General features: G+C 38.5%; 1 protein-coding gene across 3 annotated transcripts in view; it reads right to left on the reverse strand.

The window, feature by feature from the left end:
* The window catches only part of NKAIN4 (sodium/potassium transporting ATPase interacting 4), a 120,292-nt gene that overhangs the window by 7,297 nt on the left and 91,577 nt on the right, over window positions 1–21,418 (reverse strand). The window contains exons 5-6 of one of the 3 annotated variants that reach the window (XM_074210457.1): window positions 5,519–5,579; window positions 1,369–1,453 (exon numbers count right to left, since the gene is read on the reverse strand). In XM_074210457.1, coding sequence (XP_074066558.1) covers window positions 1,369–1,453; window positions 5,519–5,579 — 146 coding nt within the window. Of the gene's footprint in view, window positions 1–1,364; window positions 1,454–5,518; window positions 5,580–21,418 lie in introns of those variants that run through there. The other 2 variants (XM_074210458.1, XM_074210459.1) reach the window with 2 other exon arrangements.

Here is a 21,418-nt window from a genome sequence, read left to right on the forward strand (position 1 = left end):
GAAGAGGAAAGTGAAACTGAATTTGAACTCATGTCTTCCTGACTCCAGGTCCAGAACTTTTGGCATCCTGGCACCACCTAATATCTCTTATTTTACTGGGCTTCAAGCAATTGTTAAATCATTTCAGTTACGCCCGACTCTTTGTGATCCTATTTGGGGTTTTCTTGGCAATGATACTGAAGTATTTTGCCATTTCTTTCACCTCATTTTACAGATGTGGAACTGAGGCAAATAGGATTAAGTGACTTGCCCAGGATCACACAGTTTCTAAGTGTGAACTCGTGAAGATGAGTCTTCCTGAATCCAATCCCAGTGCTCTTTCCACTGCACCACCAAACTGCCCCATGGGTAACTGCATTGTTAATTTTATATACTTGTAGAATTTAGAACAGGAAAGGATCTTAGATATCCTCTAGTTCACCCCCCCCATTTTATATATAAGAAAAAAGAGGGCAAGAGAAATTGAGTGACTTTCCTATTAAGTAAACAGCAAAACTGGAATTCAAGGCCTCTGATTCCAAAATTATTGTCATTTCTTTCACTTGGTAGTCTGGGAGGATGTTACCTGATCAGATATTTTTCTCAGACATCACTGACTTTTGATGTCCCTTCATAATGAAAGAAGGGTAAACTATAAACCATAACAATAGCAGATATTATAAAAAATAACTTAAATCTGACTTTAAAGTGTTTTCGTACCACTAACTGATGGTACCCTAACTGATGGTAAAGAGAGGTGGGACAAGAAGGTTTTTAATAGCAGAAGAAATCAAAATGGAGACATAAATTTTGTTGCAGAAATTCTACAAAGGTAATTGGATAAATGTCTAATTTTAATAAAAACCCTATTTAAAATATCTACCTTTAGAGTGTAGAAGACCTCAGAGAGGAAAAAAAATCCAACTTTATGAAGAAAGATACCAAACTAGCTTTGCAATGTATGTCTTCTTGGCTAAATCAATGAGAACATATTCCTCAATCCAAAGAATTGTCTCCCACAAGTACTCAGAAGAAAAATAGTGGTATTTACAAAAACCTGGTCAGGACAATGAAAATAACATAGTAGAAGGACACTAAGCATGAATACTTGCCCCAAGAAATTGGATCTAATAGATGCAAGAAACTCTTTGTCTACTATAAAGATCACAATGCTAGGGAGAAATACTGTGTTATCTAGAACAGTAAAAAATCAGAGCATTTTTAATTCACTATATAGAGACATTACCAGAAAAGAATGCCAACTCTGTCCCAGACCTTCATCTGTCAAATCCCAAATAAACAAGCCCCAAGTGGAGAGGTCCTACTATGATGGAACATAAATGACATATCAGAGCTTTGAGGGACTCTCCCTCTAGGGCCTATACTTACAGGTACGTCTGCTTGAACAATAGGTTGGAGGGCTTTTCATTGACATGGTAGAGAGGAAATGGATCAAATCCACCAATGAAATCAACTGAAAGAAATTAAAACCCAAATAAAACAAAACCAAAGCATGGCAGATGGTGTAAAAAAAAAGGAAAAAGAAAAGAAAAAGGAAACTAAATCAACAGAAGCAGCAGCATGTAATGACAGATGGACATATGAGATTCTCTGCAATAGACAGGAATGCTGTCTCCCCCTTCCTCCCTCCCCACCACTGGTAGCCTCAGGGAAGTCAAAACACCATACCCACTACAGGACTCCAGCAAGTCTACCTTCTCTGGAAAGGAAGTGGTTTAGCAGGTAACTTCCCACTGGAATGTTTTTAAACAGATTCAAACAAAGAAAGATCATAGAAACACAGACTTAGCCCCCTCTGTCCAAAGGTTTTTACAAAATAGGAAACTAAGGACCAGAGAGATTAGAAGATTACACAGAGGTCCCAAAGATAAAACCTATTTCCTCTCCCTTAATTATCTGGTGCTTGGGGCTTGATTCCATCCCTTAGTCACTCTGGTAAACAATCAGCTCCACCTGGAAAGCAGAACAATGACTTTCCTAGTGATGCTGGTGGGGAAGGTAAGATAGGGAGAACTATACCACCTAGCTGTGCCATCAGTTTTTTCCTCAAAGCTACAAAGACATAACAACATGTTTGCAGGTTTAGTCAAGATTAATTTGTATCTGAAATGCTAATTAATAATATTTGTAAAGGAAATTTAATGTATCTTTGAACCATGGAGTTAGTTTAGCTTAGTTTAGTTTAGTTTTTGCAAGGCAAATGGGATTAAGTGGCTTGCCCAAGGCCACAAAGCTAGGTAATTATTAAGTGTCTGAGGTCAGATTTGAACTCAGGTACTCCTGACTCCAGGGCCGGTGCTCTATCCACTCGCCACCTAGTCGCCCCTATGGAGCTATTTTAAATTTTTTTCAAATGTTTCTTCAAATAGATAACAATAACCAAAATGCAAAGACTTCCTTGTTTTCTTTGATGGGACAACGTACATAATTGGCAGGCATTCCTCTCAGCCCAAAAAGCATCATTAAAGGGAAAAAAATGATAGACTGTTCTATCAACTGCTGTATGTGCCTGGGAAACCTAAAGATTTGGGGCATCTTCAGAAGTGCCTTAAAGTTGGCAACAGATTTGTCAAGAATAGGGATTGGAATGAATTTCCCTGACCTCTGATGAGGAGGAATGGATGGCCAGGAAGAATAAAGGAGATATTCTTCCCAACATCTTCTACAGGTTATTTTGACTTCTGGGAAGCTGCAGGATGGGGGCATTATTTAAACAGTGGTCCAGAATGAATTCCCTTGGGGGGGGGGGGGGGGGTAATTTAGGAAACACTTTAAAGTTACCTTAGACTCTATCTCAGTTAGGTTTCATTTGTGGTTCCATCCTAGCATGCCCTAATCCTACTAAGCTGAGACCTTTCTGCCTAGATTTATTTGCAGGTGGGAATGCAGACCACAATTCCAAGGGGAAAATACTACTAACATGCATACTCTCTGCAATGGTAATTTGTGGCTGTAAATGGATGAGAATCTCTCAATTCAAGTCTTGGGAGATTTTCCTTAATGGACAGTTTCACATGACTGGTACATTGTTAGGTGTTTCCCTGGTGAAAACCTCATGTCTGCTCCCTGGCACAAGTGGATTCCCTTGATCCACTATCTCATGAAAACCCCATCCCTGATTACTTGCTGATGAATGTGCTTGAACAACTGCCTCTTGAACATCAAAGGAGCATGTAAAAGAATCCACAAATAGAGAAGAAAATTAAAATGCTGCTCAAATTTTTCAGGTCAGTGAAAGGACTAGTCTCTTCTTCAAGCCTAGAATACTGATGGCTTGTCAGTGTTAATTATTCAACCTGGCATCCTCCGGCTGAGAAAGGAATAGGACTGAAGCATTCTAGTGGTCTCAGCTTCCCCAGCCATCTGCATAGATTTCTAAGAGATTTCATTCACCTGCCATGGTATCTCCCATACTAAGTAAATCTGCAAAGTTGCATTACATATAGAGAGGGAGAAGCCCTTGCATAAAACCTCACAGGTGGTATTTCTCTGTGCACTGGAACTTGGGATATGATTTCCTTTGAGTCTAGTCACAATCCTGTGAGGATCACTGTCCTCATTTAATTCATGATAGAATAATCTCATAGAGGTGACTTGCCCAGATTCATAAAACTAGTAAATATCAGAGGCAAGACTTGAACCCAGGTTTCTCTTTGCTCCAAGTTCAAAACTCTCCACTGGTTTAGTACTTTTAGAGTTGAACTCAAAAGTATGAAGCAAGGGAACCAATCTATTGGTTCTGATGACAAGAATGTATAGGGAAAATGGCAGTGCTGGTTTGGCTTTGCTCTCTGGAAAGAACCTTCCACTACATTGCTAGTGCTCCTTGTACCACACAGAGGGTTCATAACACCCTGCATTCTCATAAAGATTTTTATTATAGGAAGGGAAATACTCTATTTTTACAATTATCATCAATCTGGATGAAGAATTTGGTGGCAGTTGTTCAGAATGAGTTTTTGTACCCTATCTGCTTAGACCAAAGGACCTTTTCCATGGACTTTGTGAACTGATTGCTTTTTTGTGGCAATTCTGCTTTAAAAAAAACATACAAAGAATGGGAATTTTCAGCTCCATCGCTGAAAACAGTGGTGGAATTTGAGCAGCACTTAAACTTCCCAAGTCTCTTGACATTTTCCACTGGAAATTCAGGGAAATCAGTCTTTGTAAACTACTTGATATGGCCACAGAGAATCTACCCATCTGCTGTTTCCTTCCTGTCCCCTCATACCTGCTGAGTTCCCATCAGTCACCCCCTAGCCCTCACCTTTTGTTGGATGCCTAAGAAAATGCTGAGCAGGAAGTCTTTATTTTTTCATCTACACATCCAGTCATGTATGCTTGAGGTAGGGGAGAACTGACCAAGATATTGGAAGCCCTCCTACATGCTAAGGGATGTGAACAAGATATATTTATGTTTGGTAAATTCTTTTTGCCTATCATTTGGCTACCCCATTATTTTTAGTTAGCATTCCAGCCCTGGTAGGACTCTATTGAAGTCTAAAAATCTATGATTCTAAGTAGGAATAATAATTTCCCTACCACTAGTGGCTGAAAGCAATTTGCTTCCCACCAGAAGGAAGGTGGTGAGTCCCCTTCTCCAACAACACCCCAAATCTTAGAAACTTCTTCCTTATTTTAAATGCAAGTGACTAAGGGTTCTCTGACTCCCAATTCAAATGGTTATTTGTCTCTTTTTTGGTAGCAGGAATGTCCAAGGACCAGTTTTTACATAACAGGAAAAGTTAGTGTTTAGTGGAGAGGAAAAGAATTCTCAGCACTTAAAACTTTCATTGTCAGGTTGGAGTTAAGCTAAATGGTTCCAGCCACATCTGCAAAATAAGGATAGAAAAATACTATATTTCTTCTCTGTCCCACTGTTTCCCTTTCTATCTCTCCCTTCCCTCCTCTCCTTTCCTTCCCCTCAGAATTAGAATTTCCTCTCTTCCTCTTCTTTATTCTTTCTTCCTCTTACCCTTCCCCCTTTTTTCCTCCTCTCCTATAATCTCCTTCCATCCTCTCATCTCCCCACTTTCTCCTCTCCACTCTTTACTCTCCTCCTTCCCTTCCTTTCCTTCCTTAAGCTCTCCTTTTCCTCCTGTCTTCAACTCTTCTTTCTCTCTTTCCCTTCCTCTCATGTCCCTTTCCCTTCTTTCCCCCTCTCCTCTCATTTCTTATCTTTTTTCCCCTTTCCTCCCCAACCTTCTACCCTTTCTTTCCCCTCAATCCCTTCCCTCCTCCTTCAATCTTCTCCCTTCATACCTTCAATTCTTATATTCTTCTTCCTCTTTCTCTTCCCTTTTGCTATTCTCTTTCCTCTTCTTCCCCATTTCCTCTACTTTTCTTCTCTCTCCATAACATTTCTGCCATTCTTCTCTTCCCTCTGTATTTTTTTCCATCCCTCTTATCTTCTGTGCCTCCTCACTTAAGCTTTCTTTGGCATTGTGGATGTAATGCCTTCATAAATGAATTGTTAACAAAATCACTGTTGAAGATGAATACTTAGATGAATACTTACAGCTATCTTCTTCCTCTGTGAAGACACTGACCACGTAACAGGCATACACAAAGCCCACCAACTACAAGAAAAAAAGGGGGAAAGTGAGAGGCCATTTAGTCCCATAGCAGGAGTATGGATTTTTATGATCAGATAATGTAAAACTGGGGCAGCTAGATGGTGCAGTGGATAGAACACTGGCCCTGGAGTCAGGAGTACCTGAGTTCAAATCTGACCTCAGACACTTAATAATTACCTAGCTGTATGGCCTTGGGCAAGCTACTTAACCCCATTGCCTTGCAAAAACTTAAAAAAAAAAGATTATGAACAACTCTACCACCTCTTGGTGAGGTGGTTCATTACCATATGCCAGATCAGTACCAAAGGAAGACTATGGCAAAGTGAGATTAGTGAAAGGGCCAGAGTCAGTGCAAAACAGGCACAAAACCCAGAAAAATTGGTTATTCAGAGAAAACTAGACCAGGAAGTACAAAAATAAATTGAAACTGGAAACTTAAAAACTGATTGGTGGAAAGGAAAACTTTTAATCACACAGCAATTACTACTATCTCTCTCCTCTATAAGCAATATCTGTCCCTTAGCCATGGAGTGCCTTCCTGGAACCTAAAGATCTTCTATTTGTCATCATCATCTTCAGATTAAAGGTAGAACCCCTGACCTATCTCTAAGCCAGGACTACTTATTCAAAGCAAAGTAAGAGTTAAAAAAAATATTCCAGTGAATTCTGACACCAAGTTTGATCCAGTTGGTTAATTCAGACTAATAGATGGGAGTATTAACATTAAGTACTAAATCACATAGGACAGGCAACAAGAATACTCATCAGCTCACTCATGTCTGAGAGTGATGCCAACCAGCTGCCAATACTGCCTAAAGTCACCAGATGCTAATACAACTGGATCAGGTTTTGGGTAAATAGTCCTGACCAAAGAGCTGTTGAGTTCTATTTAGGAAAAGTCCTGGTTTCTCTCTACACTAAGGAATGAAGCTCAGATGAAAGGAAGCCACTTCTCCAAACTAAACCATCCTCAGCAACTTAAAGTTAAGGCAAATCATAAGGAAGTAGTGACTGAGCACCCTTGCCTTTCTGAAGAATTCCAGTGCCTCTCAAATTTTAATCAGAAAGTTTGCTGGCAAGTAGATCACATCAAGCCAGGCTTCCCTTTTCCCCATTCAGGTGACTCAGTCCTTCTTCCACTTTTCAGTGAAGTTATAAATAGCAGCTCACTTTCCCTGATGTGAGACGACACTAACAATATTATTAAAGTTATCATGTAGCAGGACTGCTCATTTTCCACAGTAAACTCAATCCTCTTTAACAAGAATTAGAATACAACCAACAATGATTCATTTCCAGAGAAGACAGGATGATACATGAAGAGGCCCAGGCAACAGGGTCATTCATTTATAATATGACAGAAAAATACATCATAGCTACAACAAAAGCAAGCTAATGAGATTTCTACTGAGGGACTCTGAGCCATGCATGTGTTTGACAATTCTCCCTAGGGAGGGAAAGCCTTATACAAATGCATTTTAGGAAAAGCTGAATTAAAACCTTGTATTTCTTCTTAACTTCTCAAGTAACATGAAACATGACAGTGGGCAGGGTTACTGATACTGCTCTGTTGATCTCCAAAAAACTCCTAGCACAAGAAACAATAAAGATTCCTTTTTTGAGTCTCACCTCCACAAGCTGGAGTCCAGGTATATGTGCCATATTCAAATCAGTTCCCTGGCAGGTGGCAATATCTAATGTTAAAATACTATTCAAAGTTAAATTTGGCTGATAATTCTATAAAATGTTTTAATTAAGGCAATGCAGGAGCACCCAAAGCATTTCTATTTAAGACAAATTACAGAAGATATACCAATACATTTTCCATTTCTTATGGTAGTACTTTGTTTTATAGGAAAGCTAGAACTTTGCCTTGAGTCTTAAGACCAACAAATGTAATTAGCTGGGAACTGGCCATTGTACTAAAGAAAGATACATTTAATTTTTACCACTATACAAACAGATGAGGATTTATTTTTCCAGTGACAATATGTCCCCTTTGAGAATTTAATCTTTTTTTCCACTACAGTCACCACTTTTTTTTCAAAGTACTTCTGCATAAAACATGTGTTTCCAGCAATGATGCCTTCTCTCACACTATCCTTCTCTACTGAGACAAATCTTAACCCCTCTTCCCATTCCACATTCCCTGGGAAATCATTGAAACTATTCTAACATATAGTGCTCTCTCCTTCTCTGAACATTTAGCTCACATAATTTCTTTGACTATCAATTAGCACTTAACTAATCTTATAAGGTAGTACATTCTCTCAGTGCAAAGAGACATAGACTTGAAGTTATAACACCTGGATTCTGTCACTTATCCTGTGTGCCAATATGCAAGCCTTTCACCTTCATAGGCCTCAGTATCCACATCTATAAAATAAAGAGGTTAGGATAAGACTTGCAGTTCCATTTTTATGTGATTCTATAGACCATGAACTCCCTGAGGGATGAAACTGAGTCATATACTTTTAGCATCCTACACAAACTGCTGAAAATAACTGCCCAGAAAATGTTGGACTAATTAATTTTTCAGGCATTAAGATGTCATTATGGAAATTATTCTTTCTTCTATATTGTAAGAAATGACAAAGGGGATGGTTTCAGAAAAATACCTGGGAAGATTTCTATTACCATGACCCAGTACACAGCTTCCAAGAAACCAAAGTCTTCAGGTTCTGGGGGTAAGTATGGTTGCAAAGTTGAATTGAATAGACCACTGAGTGACAAGTTAGCTTTACCAAACTGTTGAAAGTTTGTTACCAATTACCATACTGACTATTAGAACACTGAGAGATAGATTAGCTTTTCCCACTATTGAAAGTTTATCTCCTGACAACACTGTACCACTGAAGAGCCTTGGTGATATGAGAAAGACCTGATTCTAAAAGGCTAAGGCCTCCCATTGATCACCAACCATTCTAATTTTACTGTGTCAGACCAATGGGCTCACATGGTATAGTGAGAATGGCCTCTTTGCACAGCATTCCTTCACATTAATCAATCTTATGTGCAGTCATTACTTCACTTGTCTTCTGTCATGGTCTTCTTTGATACTGAAGGACAATTACTAACTAACAAACTAAAAAGAGACAGTAACAGGAACCAGGGTGGGATTTGAGAAGGGAGAAAATGAAAAATATGTTGTAGAAGCATAAATAACAGTTCTTGGTTAACTGGATATTTGGGTAAGAAAGGACAGTTTTGAGTATTTGAGAGAATAGTGGTGATACTGTTAATAATGGCAGTTAGACATCACTATTCATGAAAGCCTTGTGCATGGGGAAACTCTCAAATTGACTCATTACATTTCAAGTCACAAGAACTGGTTGAAATGTGACATCAGGGACAGCTAGGCTGATCTTTCTAATCCTGGACTATCAGTTTACCTGGCTTCATCCTACTCTCTCTATTGTTAAACCACTTAGGTGTTTGTCATCATTATCTCCTCTAGATAAATAAATAGTTTTAAGAACAAACCAAATTATTCTGAGTATCTTACATAAAGCTCTTTAGGGATCCATTGCTGTCCATGTCATTCCTAGAGAACTTCACATGGCAAGAGGCATTGAGTTAGAGTTAGCTTTCACTATGGCTCCATTTATGTGACCTGAGTCACCTGATCAATTCATTTTTCCTTTCTGAACCTCAGTTTCCTTTCCTATAAAATGAAAAGGTTGGATACTTTTATGTTCCCTCTAAGATATAAATGCCATAGTTTTGTTTTTCACATATACATATTAGTTAATGTTTCCATGTTTCTCTGCCCAGGATTTAAAATATACTGACCTTCAGTCTTATAACTCACAACCATGATAAAGCCTTTTCAATGGTAAATCACTATTTATTCAGTAAGGTACTTTCATTTTTTTCAAGAAAGGTTACACTATCCTTTGAGCTCAACCAAAGTCTTCTCTCAGATGGAAAAATAAGGGCAGAAGATGGGCACACACAAGAATGCAAGTAGGTATTTTCCTGTAGGTAGAGCTCAGTATAATTAAAGCCATCACCTCTGAGAGAAAGTGAACTCCTAGGACACACACACTGAATCTTGTCTTGTGTGTATTATGAATGAAATACACAGAAGAACAAATGAGTACCTTGTACACTGCTCACCTTTCACAGTTTGGTACAATGGAAAAGACACAGGATTTGGAGTCAAAAAATAGTCTGGAATCCTGGTTCTGCTACTTGCTTTTGTGTGATCTTTAACTTTGGATTTTGGTTTCCTTATCCATAAAATAAAAGGGCAGGAACAGATAATGTCTAAGGGTCCCTTTAGCTCTAAATGCAATGATTGTTTAGATACAAAATCATCTTCCCCTGTCCAAGAACACAGGGTAGCCTAAAGGAGAACATTTACTCATTCAACAAATATTATTTTCCTACATGTAACAAACACTGAGGATATATAGGTTTCAATTTGATACAGTTCTTGCCTTTAAAGAATTTTTAGACTAAATAAGGCAATAAAACATGAAAATGAGCACAGCATGTGGCAGCTACATAGTGACACTTACTAGCTGTGTGACTCTGGTTAAATCATTTAACCCCAATTGCAGAAAGAAATGAAGAAAGGAAGAAAAAGAAAGAAAGAGAGGAAGGAAGGAAGGAAGGAAGGAAGGAAGGAAGGAAGGAAGGAAGGAAGGAAGGAAGGAAGGAAGGGAGGGAGGGAAGGAAGGAAGGAAGGGAGAAAGAAGGGAGAAAGAGAAAAAGAAGAGAAAGAGAGAGAGCAAGAGGGAGGGAGAAAGGGAGGAAGGAAAGGAGGGAAAAAGAAAGGGAGGAAGGAAGAGAAAGAAATTTATATTATAACCATATTATAAAACAAAATAAAGTGTAAGTTCATTAGAGAAAAATGAAAAGAGCACAGGATTAAGAGTGAAGAGATCTTGGTTACAGTCTCATATCTTCCATTAACAAGCTATGTGACCCTAAGCAAGTCACATTTTCTTCTCTGGACCTTAGATTCTTCCTGAAATTCATTATCTCAAAAATGCCTTTCAAGCTTGCTTTGTCATTCTATTACTATTATTCAAAGTATTATAGGAGTTCCCAGGAGGGAGAGAATTTCAGGGATGAGAGAGGGAGAAGGAAGATTGCAGTTGAAAATCAAGGAATATTTCCTGGAAGGTACTGTAACAAAGTTAGACCACGGATGCTGGACAAGATTTCAATAGGCAAAGAAGGAATGATGGGGCACTAGAAAAAGAATTAAATGCCAGGTGTGTCCAATCCAAATTTTGCCACTTATTTTTCTTATTATTTTACCATGAAGCTCTGGTCTGTAGTTGCTGCTGGTTCTGGTCTAACACCACTGGGAATGGCATTGAGGGTATCAGGACTTCCTAAACTGCCCTGATTCTTGCCTTTGGCCTTGACATTGGTGCTTCCAGGCTTTGTGTTGAGGTAGGCAAATGTGGGAGAAAGCAGAGGCTGGCCTCCAACTCTAAAAGTGACAATTTTCAGAGTTTTTAAGAGCAACTGATTAAAAAGGCCAAAAGGTGAAACTGAGGATTCTTTTTCCCTTCCAGTATATGTGGTTTGGAATTTCTTCCTTTTCCTCTCAGCAGTTGGAATGGAAATTTCCAGGATCATAATTCCAAAAAAAAGCATTTCTTTTTTCTTTTTGGAGACAATTGGGGTTTAATTACTTACCTCAGATCACAATGCAACTAAGCATCTAAAGTTGGATTTAACTTAGGGTTCTCTTGGCTCTAGGGCTGGTGCTCTATCTGCTGCACAATCTAATTGCCCCCAAAACAGTGTTTCTTATTTAGCATTGAAGAGGGACCCCTTGGGGATACTTTATATAATGGGATGATCCCTGTTAATGTCCTCTAGAAACTCTGAAGACCCTTCCCTTCTACCCTCAAGTCTAGGAATTTCACAATATAGACCAGTCTGGTAAGAGGACCAGAATTTGGACTAGGGGCACAGTAGGTCTTGGTTATCAAATAGAACCATACCAGCCAGAAAACATCTATTTTGCTAGTTTTTGGTAAGAAGGAGAAAAGAAATCTATCTGCTTAAAATATGAAAGGTAAAAATTCCTCTATAGTATCAATTTATAAAAAACCTTTTTTCTCTCTGAAATGTAATGTATTCAGTCAATTTCTCTCAGTGAAGAAAGATGAAAGATAGAAACAAGTGGAAAGACCTTTGCTGGGAGGCCAGAGTTCTGTCTCTATCACTTTTTGTCTAAATGGCAAATCACTTATAAAAAAACACTTTCCTCATAATGACCCTATCAGATAGTGAGAGTGTAGATCAAAAAGTTACCTCTCTATTTTATAGATATGGAAAACAAGACTCTGAGATGTAAAATTTGTTATTAGCATTTAAAGGCAGGACTTGGATCTCCTGATTCCACAAATAGTACTCTTTCAGCTAGACCATGTTGCAATTTTAACTTTGCTAGGCATCAGCAAAATAGGCTTAATTATAATATCAAGTACTTGGCACTTAGTAAGCCAATGACATCAAGAATGAAAAACACTTGAAAGACTTTTTTAAGCATGATTCTAACACAAAGTATTATTATTCCTCTTATCGTTAGTATGATATATTATTCCACAGTAACTGAAAACTAGACCTTAGAAAGAAGATGCAGAAGATTTTGAATCATTCTGTATCGTTATCGGGACATTTTCTGAATATTCCTGACACCAGAATAAGAGAAACTTGAAGGCTGCTATGCATCAAACCTAAACCTGGACAGTTGAAGGCAGAAATACAAAAGATATAGGAAAACCAATAGTTATTTCAGGAGTGAGCAGGAGATCTCCAATTACATCATATTAGTTTATAGTCTTAGCCAGGTTTAGGTACATTAATTATTCATGCCATGCATGGACCCTTACTCCTCTCTTCCCTTTACATATATGGAGCAATTCCATTTCTAAAAAGTTTATTCTCTCCGAAGAGGAAGCATTCAGGGTCTCTTAGGGCTGATGTTCACTTAATATTTCCAAAGATGGCACAGTCAGCTGAATCTGAGTGAGACTGTGGGCCTCAGGGGGAGAGTTCCAGCACCAATAAATCAGAGAATGGATGAGGGAGAAGGTCAAAGAAATATAGATAGCAAAAAAACACATATAAGGGTCTAGGAATTCAGTAGCAACTATGGGTCTTTGCTGTTATCATTACTCACCAGCTCAAGAACTCAAAATACTTCACCACTGACAAAAGCATGACTTAAGAGAAAGAGAATTAGTTTTAGAATCAGAAAATGTGAACTTGAAGTTAGATTTAGATTTGTGGTCCCCTGGCAACTTACTTAACAGCTTCACTATCTATAAAATATGGATATTAATATTTTTTTGTTTTTGTGTTTTAGTCATGTATGACTACTTATGATTCTTCTTGAGGTTTTCTTAGCAAAGATCCTGGAGAAATTTGACATTTCCTTCTCCAGCTTATTTTACAGATAAGGAAACTGAGACATTTAACAAATGAGAAAAGCTGAGGAAAAGTGACTTTTCTAATGCCACACTGCTAAGTGTCTGAGGCCAGATTTGAACTCAGGAGTATATGTCTTCTGACTTTAAGCCCAGCATCCTATCAACTCTTATGTCTTACCTGCCCCTAAAGTAAATGTTGTTTCTTCCTAAATGACTATGATTTTCACTAATATTCCATTTCCCTAAATTCTATTTAGTTTTTGACACACCACTTGATTATATATATATATTCTCTCTCTTGGATTACTTTCTAATCACCTTAAATGCATATGTCTTGTTTCTACAACAGGACCTGTGTCATTTCTTGTCTACCCAGAGTTAGTACTCAATAAACATTAACAATGTAAATAACTCACATTTATATAGCACTTTAGAGGTTTAGAAAGAGTGGATGGGGGGGTGGCACAGTGGATAGAGCACTGGCCCTGGAGTTAGGATGACCTGAATTCAAATCTGAACTGGGACATTTATTAATTACCTACCTGTGTGACCTTAGGCAAGTCACTTAACTCTATTGCCTTAAATAAATTTTTAAAAAAGAGTGGATGATTGACTAATAGCATCCCAAAGATACCAAACTTGGGTCTTAGCTGAAAAGCAGGAGATATTCAGAATGTCAGTCTGACAACAGTCAGAAACAGGAACTCCAACAGTCAGAAACCCATCCCTCTTTTAGTACGAGATTCATTTAATTCAATAAGCATCTATTAAGCTATATATATATATATATATATATATATATATATATATATATATATATGGAAATCTATGTAATGAAGGAGTTACAAAGAAAAATAAAATATTATGGAATGGTTCTCAGAAAGGATAGGAAGAGATACAGGTAGAAATGTACATAACAAAAAAATAGCAATAAAATTTATTTGTAAAAAGCAGAAATAAGACATATTTTTTCCTTTAAGTAACTTACAATCTGCCTATCAGTTATTCAATCAACAAGCATTTATTCAAGTGCCTGCTATGTGTCAGCACTGTCCTAAGCATTAACCTAGTAGTTTTAGATTCGGGAGATCAGAACTTTGAAGTTCCCTTCTCTTGGGTCTATGACCTTTGCATTTAAAGCAGTAGGCTCTTGGAATAAAAGGTTTTGTCAAGTCTTCCTAAAGCTCTGCTACTCCTGGACTGTGATTATATCCACCAATTTAGTATTAGCTTAGAATCAACATGATTTGACTCACATTAAAACCACTTTAAAATTCTAAAGTTGCTTGTAGCCTATTTTTAGGTTCAATCCAGTTTACCGAGGGTGAAAGGTTAGCACATCATTTATCTGCCCCATTCAAGTTTTCTTCCTAGAAAATTCAAAGGTATTTCCAGCCTAATCCAAACTCTGAAGTCCCAACAGTGATGATGTCATCATTTCTCACATTCCTAAGGGGCTGTAAACATACAAAGTGCTTTCCTCACTATAGTGCAAAAAGTAAGTGACATTATACCCATTTTACAAATAAGGAAACTGAGGATCACAACTTTCCAAAGTCACAAAGTCATTATAATATCTGATGGAGCTTAGATTGGAGCCCAGGTCTCCTGGTCCCAAGTCTATCACTCTTACCTCTATACTGGGTTGTATAAAATAAAAATTGCTTTCCTCAAAGATTTGGGGGGAGGGGGCAGAGAGACCATCAACACTGCTTGGAAGAGAAGATGGAAGAAGCTTCTCTCATGTTTCATGGGGCTTTCCATGCAGGGATTCTGCCATTAGGGTTCTCGTGTTCCACCCTTCACAGAATCTTCCCCCAGCTGGATCCACATGCTCCTTCCTGGCTCACTTGGGATGGGGTAAAGATCCAATTAAACATTTCAGAAAGTATGTCAAGAAACAAATGGGTTTAGTGAACAATTCACCAGGCCAGAAGCAGGGAAAGGACTTTAGAGGAAGAGATTGAAGGAGAATGACATCTGTAGTGAGCTAGAGAAGTAATAATAGCTTGCATTATAATAGTGCTTTGATGTTTACAAAATAGCTTTTCTCACAGCAGCCCTATGAAGGACGCAATGTATTATTTTCATGATTTTATTGAGGAAACTGAGGCTTGGAGAGATTGTCACTTGGAGCATTGCAAGGGAAATGGAGTGACAGATTTAGAGTCAGATAATCTGAGTTCAAATTCTGATTCTGAGATGTCTCAGCAGCATGATGATGAGTATGTTTCTCAGCATCTAAGATTCTCAGTTTTCTTGCTTGAAAAATGGGAGTAGTAATAATTATACAACGTAAGACACGGGTTGTTGTAAGGACCATGCTTTGTGAACCTTAAAGTGTTCTGTAAATATGAGTTACTGTTGAAAGAAGGGACAGAAAAATTATTAAGAACTTAATAATAATAAAAATAATTAATAATAATAATAATAAGCATTATGCTAAGTACTGGGGATGTAGATAGAAGCATTCTCTGCTTTCAAGGAATTCACACTTTTATTGAAAAAGAATACGTACAAAAGAGAATTCAGCTGCAAGGTAGAGGCAAGTCTTAAAGAGTACAGCTATTAGTGCTGATTGACAAGTCCCATGGTTCTTAGATTTTATAAATAAGTCAGAGGACATCAACAGGGTATAGAATTATAGCAGACAATAAAGCATAGAGGACTTTAGTGTCAATGACAAGGTAGATGGTACCTTGTTGGTGGTCCTCCATCTCATAAGAAGGAACAGAGTTGATTATTTCCAACTCTACAGTGAACAATAAAGCAGTTGAGATTGGTTCTGGGTGGCCTCAGGTGGGGCTAAGGGGATAGAGGAAGGACATTCCTAGTGGTAAAAAGGTCTTCCTACCACCTAGCTATCCCATAAAGACATATAAGAGTCCTGGCTTGAAACAAAAAAGTCTTTCAATTCTGAAGGGAAACAAGTTTGGCATTCAAGAAATAAAGCCCCCAAGCTGGTAGAATTCAGATTGGACACACCATCAGTCACCTAGCTGACAGGACTGGGTGACTTGAAGAACTAGAAGTCCTATGTGTCTCTAGAACATTCTTCCACTAAATTCTTTCTCATTACTTCTTTGGGTAAGGGAACCCTAAATCCTTAGTGAGATGGACCAGCTGACAACAACGAATGATCTCAACACTTTCCAGGCTTTCAGAGAAGCTCCTCTTTTGGAAATGCACATCTAATACTAACCCATATGGTGATAAAATAGATGTGAAACCAAATAAACCAGGTGAATCTGGAATTCATAAAATCATTCCTCTATGTAGCACCCACCCTGCATTTTCTTCTGGTGGGTTTCTTTGGATTGATGGCCAAGAAATCAGGACATTAAAGTAAGAAGACAAAGCCAAAGTCTATTTAAAGTTGCCTTTGTATTGCTACTTGAACAAGTTTTAAGCTTCCAGACAAAGTGCATGCTCATTTTCTTCCATTGTGCAAATCACATATAATAAAGAGATGGATGCAAAAGGCCTACTCTCAAGATTAGAGATGTATTTCTATCTTTCCTCAATGTGTGAAGCCTCTGTCTGACTTGGAAAAAAAAGAATCCAGACAAGGGGGGTTCCTGCGTTGTCTAGAGAGATCCCAATAGTAGGAGAATTCACCATCTAAGACAGGACAGCACATGTTAACAGCACTGTGTTTCATCTTTTGGGTAACATTTTTGCTGCTGTTGTTGTTCAGTCATTTCAGTCATGTCTGACTTTCATGACACCATTTGAGGTTTTCTTGGTGGAGATACTAGAATGATTTGCCATTTCCTTCTCATTTTACAGACAATGAAACTGAAGGAATCAGTGTAAAGTGCCCCCCCCCCCCCCCCCCCCGATCACACAACTAGTAGTGTCTGAGGTCAAATTTGAACTCAGGGAGATGAGTCTTCCTGATTCCAGGCCCAGCACTCTATCCACTGTGCCATCCTAACTGCCCTTGTCAACAAACTATCTGCTGCCAAAACATTGATGTGCTTTCTTTGAAACTTTTTGAGCTACCTTTCAGAGTGAAAGAGGTTTTCAGTCAGGATCAAATCTCTCCTCACTGAAGAGAGTCCAGTCCCCATAGTATTAATGGAAAAAAGATATCACAAATTCCTATTTCTCCACAAGAGACTAAGGACGAATGATTATATGTCTTCAAGGAACTTTAGAGGGATGCAAGGAGAGGGTGGTTTGCTGGTCAAATACAAAATGATATCAATCTTTATCTCTTTGAGAATCAAAATTATGATATGGAAAGGGGGAAATATCACTTACTCAACTGTAATATATAGGGACTAAAACTAGCCTAAACTTTTATAGAATACTTACCAGCTCTAAAATTATGTACCTGCGAGTATAAATATGTGCTGAAATCTCATGGCTGTGGAACCAAGAAAAATATCAGACTGAATTTGTGACTTTGGGCAGGCCACAGCTCCTACTTGCCTCACTCTTTACATCTGAATAATGTCTCTTCCCAAATGCCACAAGACCAAGATAAATCTGTACAACTGCTGGAATTCTTGGAGAGTTGTTCTAGGCTCGAATTAAGATGGTGCTGATGAAGTCATCTGTCTTTGAGGTGCTTTAAGGTAGGATGACTGCCTTGTAAATATATGTCCAGGTTATCTTATTATCAGCTTGTATTAAGAATAGTTTATTCTTAAATCCTATCTCACTCTGTGATCAGAGAATTCCTCTGAACTTTGCATTCCTCTCAATACACCTTATTTCCATGTAGAATTATTTGCTTGTCCCTGTCAACCCCGTCAGACCCTGGGTCTGGATCTGTCGGGATTTCAGACAGATGGTGGAGGTGTATATGTTTGTGGGGGAGCTCCTTTTATATCATTGATAATATTGTCATTCTACAAATGACAGGGACAGGAAGGGAAGCTGATACAGAAAGGCTGATAATTTTGTCCCCAATTCCCTTTGTAAATGGGGACTCTATGAAAACTTCATTAAGGGAACACACCAGAGAGTTCATTTTGCTCATGGTGCTTCTCTTTTTACAAAAACAATCACCTTACCTAGTTTAGCCTGAGTGGCTTCCCTGTGTCTATCAGTATTTTGTTACCACAATCAGAGGCAAAGTTGAGCTGTGGGAACACAAAGAGAGAGGTTGCTGCCAACAGCCCTAGCAGGAACTCTTTCCCTCTCCAAACCTGACTGCTGGAAGCATCTATTTTATACAAAGCCCTTATATTATGGTTTTAGAATTTAGTGTGTTGTCAGAAGGAAAAACAAGAGAAGCGGGTGAATCGTCTTCATGGCAAAACAGTCTGGCTCTGAAGCATCCGATTCCCTGGGCAGCTTTCTCTGTCTTTATTTCTTGGAAGACTTTTGTGCTTCAGTTTCTTTAATTAATGTCCTAAATTAAGATTTAGGGACAAGGTATACCAAATGACTGAGCCATGGTAACAACTCTGTGGCAAGGTCAGTAACAGACAAAATCCTTGACAACTCCTTCCAAGCCTGTCTCTAATCTCTCTGGCAACACTATGTCAGAGGCTGTGAGAACTTGGCACATTTCTTTTTCTGAACTGTCCCCACTCTCCTGGGGTCTCCTAAGGGAACATTTCTCTCTTTTTTTTAGTTTTTTTTTTTTTTCAAGGCAATGGGGTTAAGTGGCTTTCCCAAGGCCACACAGCTAGGTAATTATTAATAGTGTCTGAGGCCGGATTTGAACTCAGGTACTCCTGACTCCAGGGCCGGTGCTCTATCCACTGAGCCACCTAGCTGCCCCCCCCCCCCCCAGGGAACATTTGCTCATCAATTGCCCTGCTTCTCATGTTGTGGTAATAGGCTTCTAAACTGCACAGTGAAATCAACTCAAAATCACAAGTTTGCTGCCCACAGATAATAGAAAGATGAATGTCATTAAAAAGAACATTTTATAAGCCAAACATGGTTAAAGAAGCAAATGCACATCAAGAAAATAACTGATCCAACTATACTACACAATTATCTGATCAAATGCTTTGGTCCAATTCAATGAAATACAGTTTAACCAGCATATAGTAAATACCTACTAAGGGCACTGAAGCCACAAAGACAAAACCCAACAAGTACCTGTCCTTCTCAATAATATTTATATAATGCTTTAAGGTCTTTGCAAAGGGCTTAACTGATTACCTCATTCTGTCCTTGTCACAACAACCCTGAAAGGTAGGTACTATTATTATCTCTATGCTGCGGATGAGGAAGCAGAGGCTAACTTGCCCAGGACCACACAGCTAGTAAGTGTCTGAGGCTAGTCTTGAACTTGAGTCTTCCTTGCTCCAGCACACTATCCCTGTCATCTCAAGGAAGTTTTATTCTGTGGAGAATGATAGAGGAGATATCACAAAATAAATATAATATAAATATGAAGTAGGAGAGACAGCATGCTGTCATGTATAGTGATGGCCACAGAGTCATAAACAGCTGAATTCAAGTCACCTCTGATACATACTAGCTATGTGATCAAGAAAATCACTTCCCAAAGTCCCAGATAACTTCTCTGTAATAAAGAGTCATGGGATGAGTTATCTATCTACCCTAATAAAGAAAGTGTCTTCCCAGTAACTCCCTCCATCTCAAAAGTAAAGTCCAAGGTTCTCAAAAATATGGTCCAAGAGCCCCTTTCAGCCCAAGAGGTCAAAACTATTTAATAATAATATGTTTTTTGTCTATTAAAATAGTCCCCCCATTTTCCAGCTGCATAACCATGTGAAGCTAGATTTTTTCTTCATGTATGTCCAACAAAAACACATGTTACAACAGATTAAATGCAGAAGCAGAAATGAAAATCCAGCTGCCTTCTTCTAAGCCAGACATTTAAGAGATTTGTAAAAATATATCAAACAATGCCATTCTTCTCATTAATTTTTTGTTTTGAAAAGTAAAATTTTCATAGAAATGTTACTTATGTTTACATGTAATGGGCTTATTACCACTTTAATCAAATTAATAAAAATTAGTAAATATATCAGTTTAAATTTCTGATATGGTAAATATTGATAGATATAACCCATATAACCCATAAAAGCTTTTTGGGGTCCTCAATAATTTTTAAGAGTAAAAAAGTATCTTGTGTGATCTAAATCCTTGAGGACTACTGTCCCACACTGATGAAATTATCTGACTAAAATCATAGACAAAACAGATATGGGCAAGTGTCACACCTCATATCCCTTATAGGTGAGGTCCTTTCCAAAAGTACAAAGCAATGAAGTGGAAGTGAGAGAAGTATTAACTCCAGGGGAAATCAGAAAAGGCTTTTTGGTAGGTAATAGCGTTTGAGTCAAGACTTAAAGGGACTCAGAAGTTCCAAGAAGTGAGAAAAAATGCACATTTGGGGCATGAGCCAGTTTCTGCAATAGAACTGGATCAGGAGATGGAATGTCACGTACAGGGAACAGGAAGTAGGCCAGTTTGACTATAATGTAAAACAGAGAATGAGAGGGGCAGTCATGTGTAATCAGCCTGGAAAGATAGGTTGTAATCAGATTGTGAAAGGCTTTAAATGACAAAGGAATCTGTATTTTATCCTCAAAGCAAATGGAGCTTAAAGCTTTGTAAGCAGGGCAGAGGCACAGTCAGGCTTGTATTTTAGGACCATCAATTTGGCAGCTTGGTGGATGGATGAAAAGGGGTGAGACTTAGAGGTAGAGGGCCCATTAGGAAATCCTTGCAAAAGTCCAAAAAGAAAGAGGTCATTGTACCCTGAATTAGGTGCTCTGAGTAAGTGAGCAGAGAGAAGGAGCAATAAAACTTGGGAACTGATTAGATATGAGGAGAGCAAAGCAAGAATTAAAAATCAAGGATGTCTCTTAGGTTGCCAATCAGTGGTGGAAGGCTGGTACCCTTGAAAGAAATAGAGAAATTAGAAGGAGTGATTTGGAGTGCTGTGGGTAGGAAAATGAGTTCTGTTTTGAACAAAGTGACTTTGAGATGCTTAAAGATATCCAAATTCATGAATAGGGATAAGGGTTTATCTTTCCTTTTTTACTCTGGGCCCAGGGTGTTGAGTGTGTTCAAGAAAGACTAGTGTCTCTGATGTGAGGGCTGCTGAGCCCTTTTCAGGGCTTCTTTCCACCTTTGATGTCCACATGAACCACCTAACTCTCACCTGTGGCTCTAAGAAGCAATAGCAGGCACAGCCACCCCTCACCCCCCATAAAACCATTTCAGGCAGGCTAAAATAAGTTGAGGATAACTGAGGGAGATTCAAACTCATCGGTGAGTCAGAGGTTGTCTACACCAAGCATGTGAAGTCTACCATTGGTGGCATGGGCAGATGAAAACACTTCATTTCAATGGCCATGAAGGTAGCTGAAATAGGTTCCATGGAGTACTTAGAGCTTGATTAAACACTGAAGATGCCAGGGTCATTCACTGCATCTAGAGCCATCACCAATTGTCTTGATTCTGTCTTACCACTGGATCATGATGACTTTGGAA

The sequence above is a fragment of the Macrotis lagotis genome, chromosome 1 (assembly GCF_037893015.1).
Source record: "Macrotis lagotis isolate mMagLag1 chromosome 1, bilby.v1.9.chrom.fasta, whole genome shotgun sequence".
Lineage (NCBI taxonomy): Eukaryota > Metazoa > Chordata > Mammalia > Peramelemorphia > Peramelidae > Macrotis > Macrotis lagotis.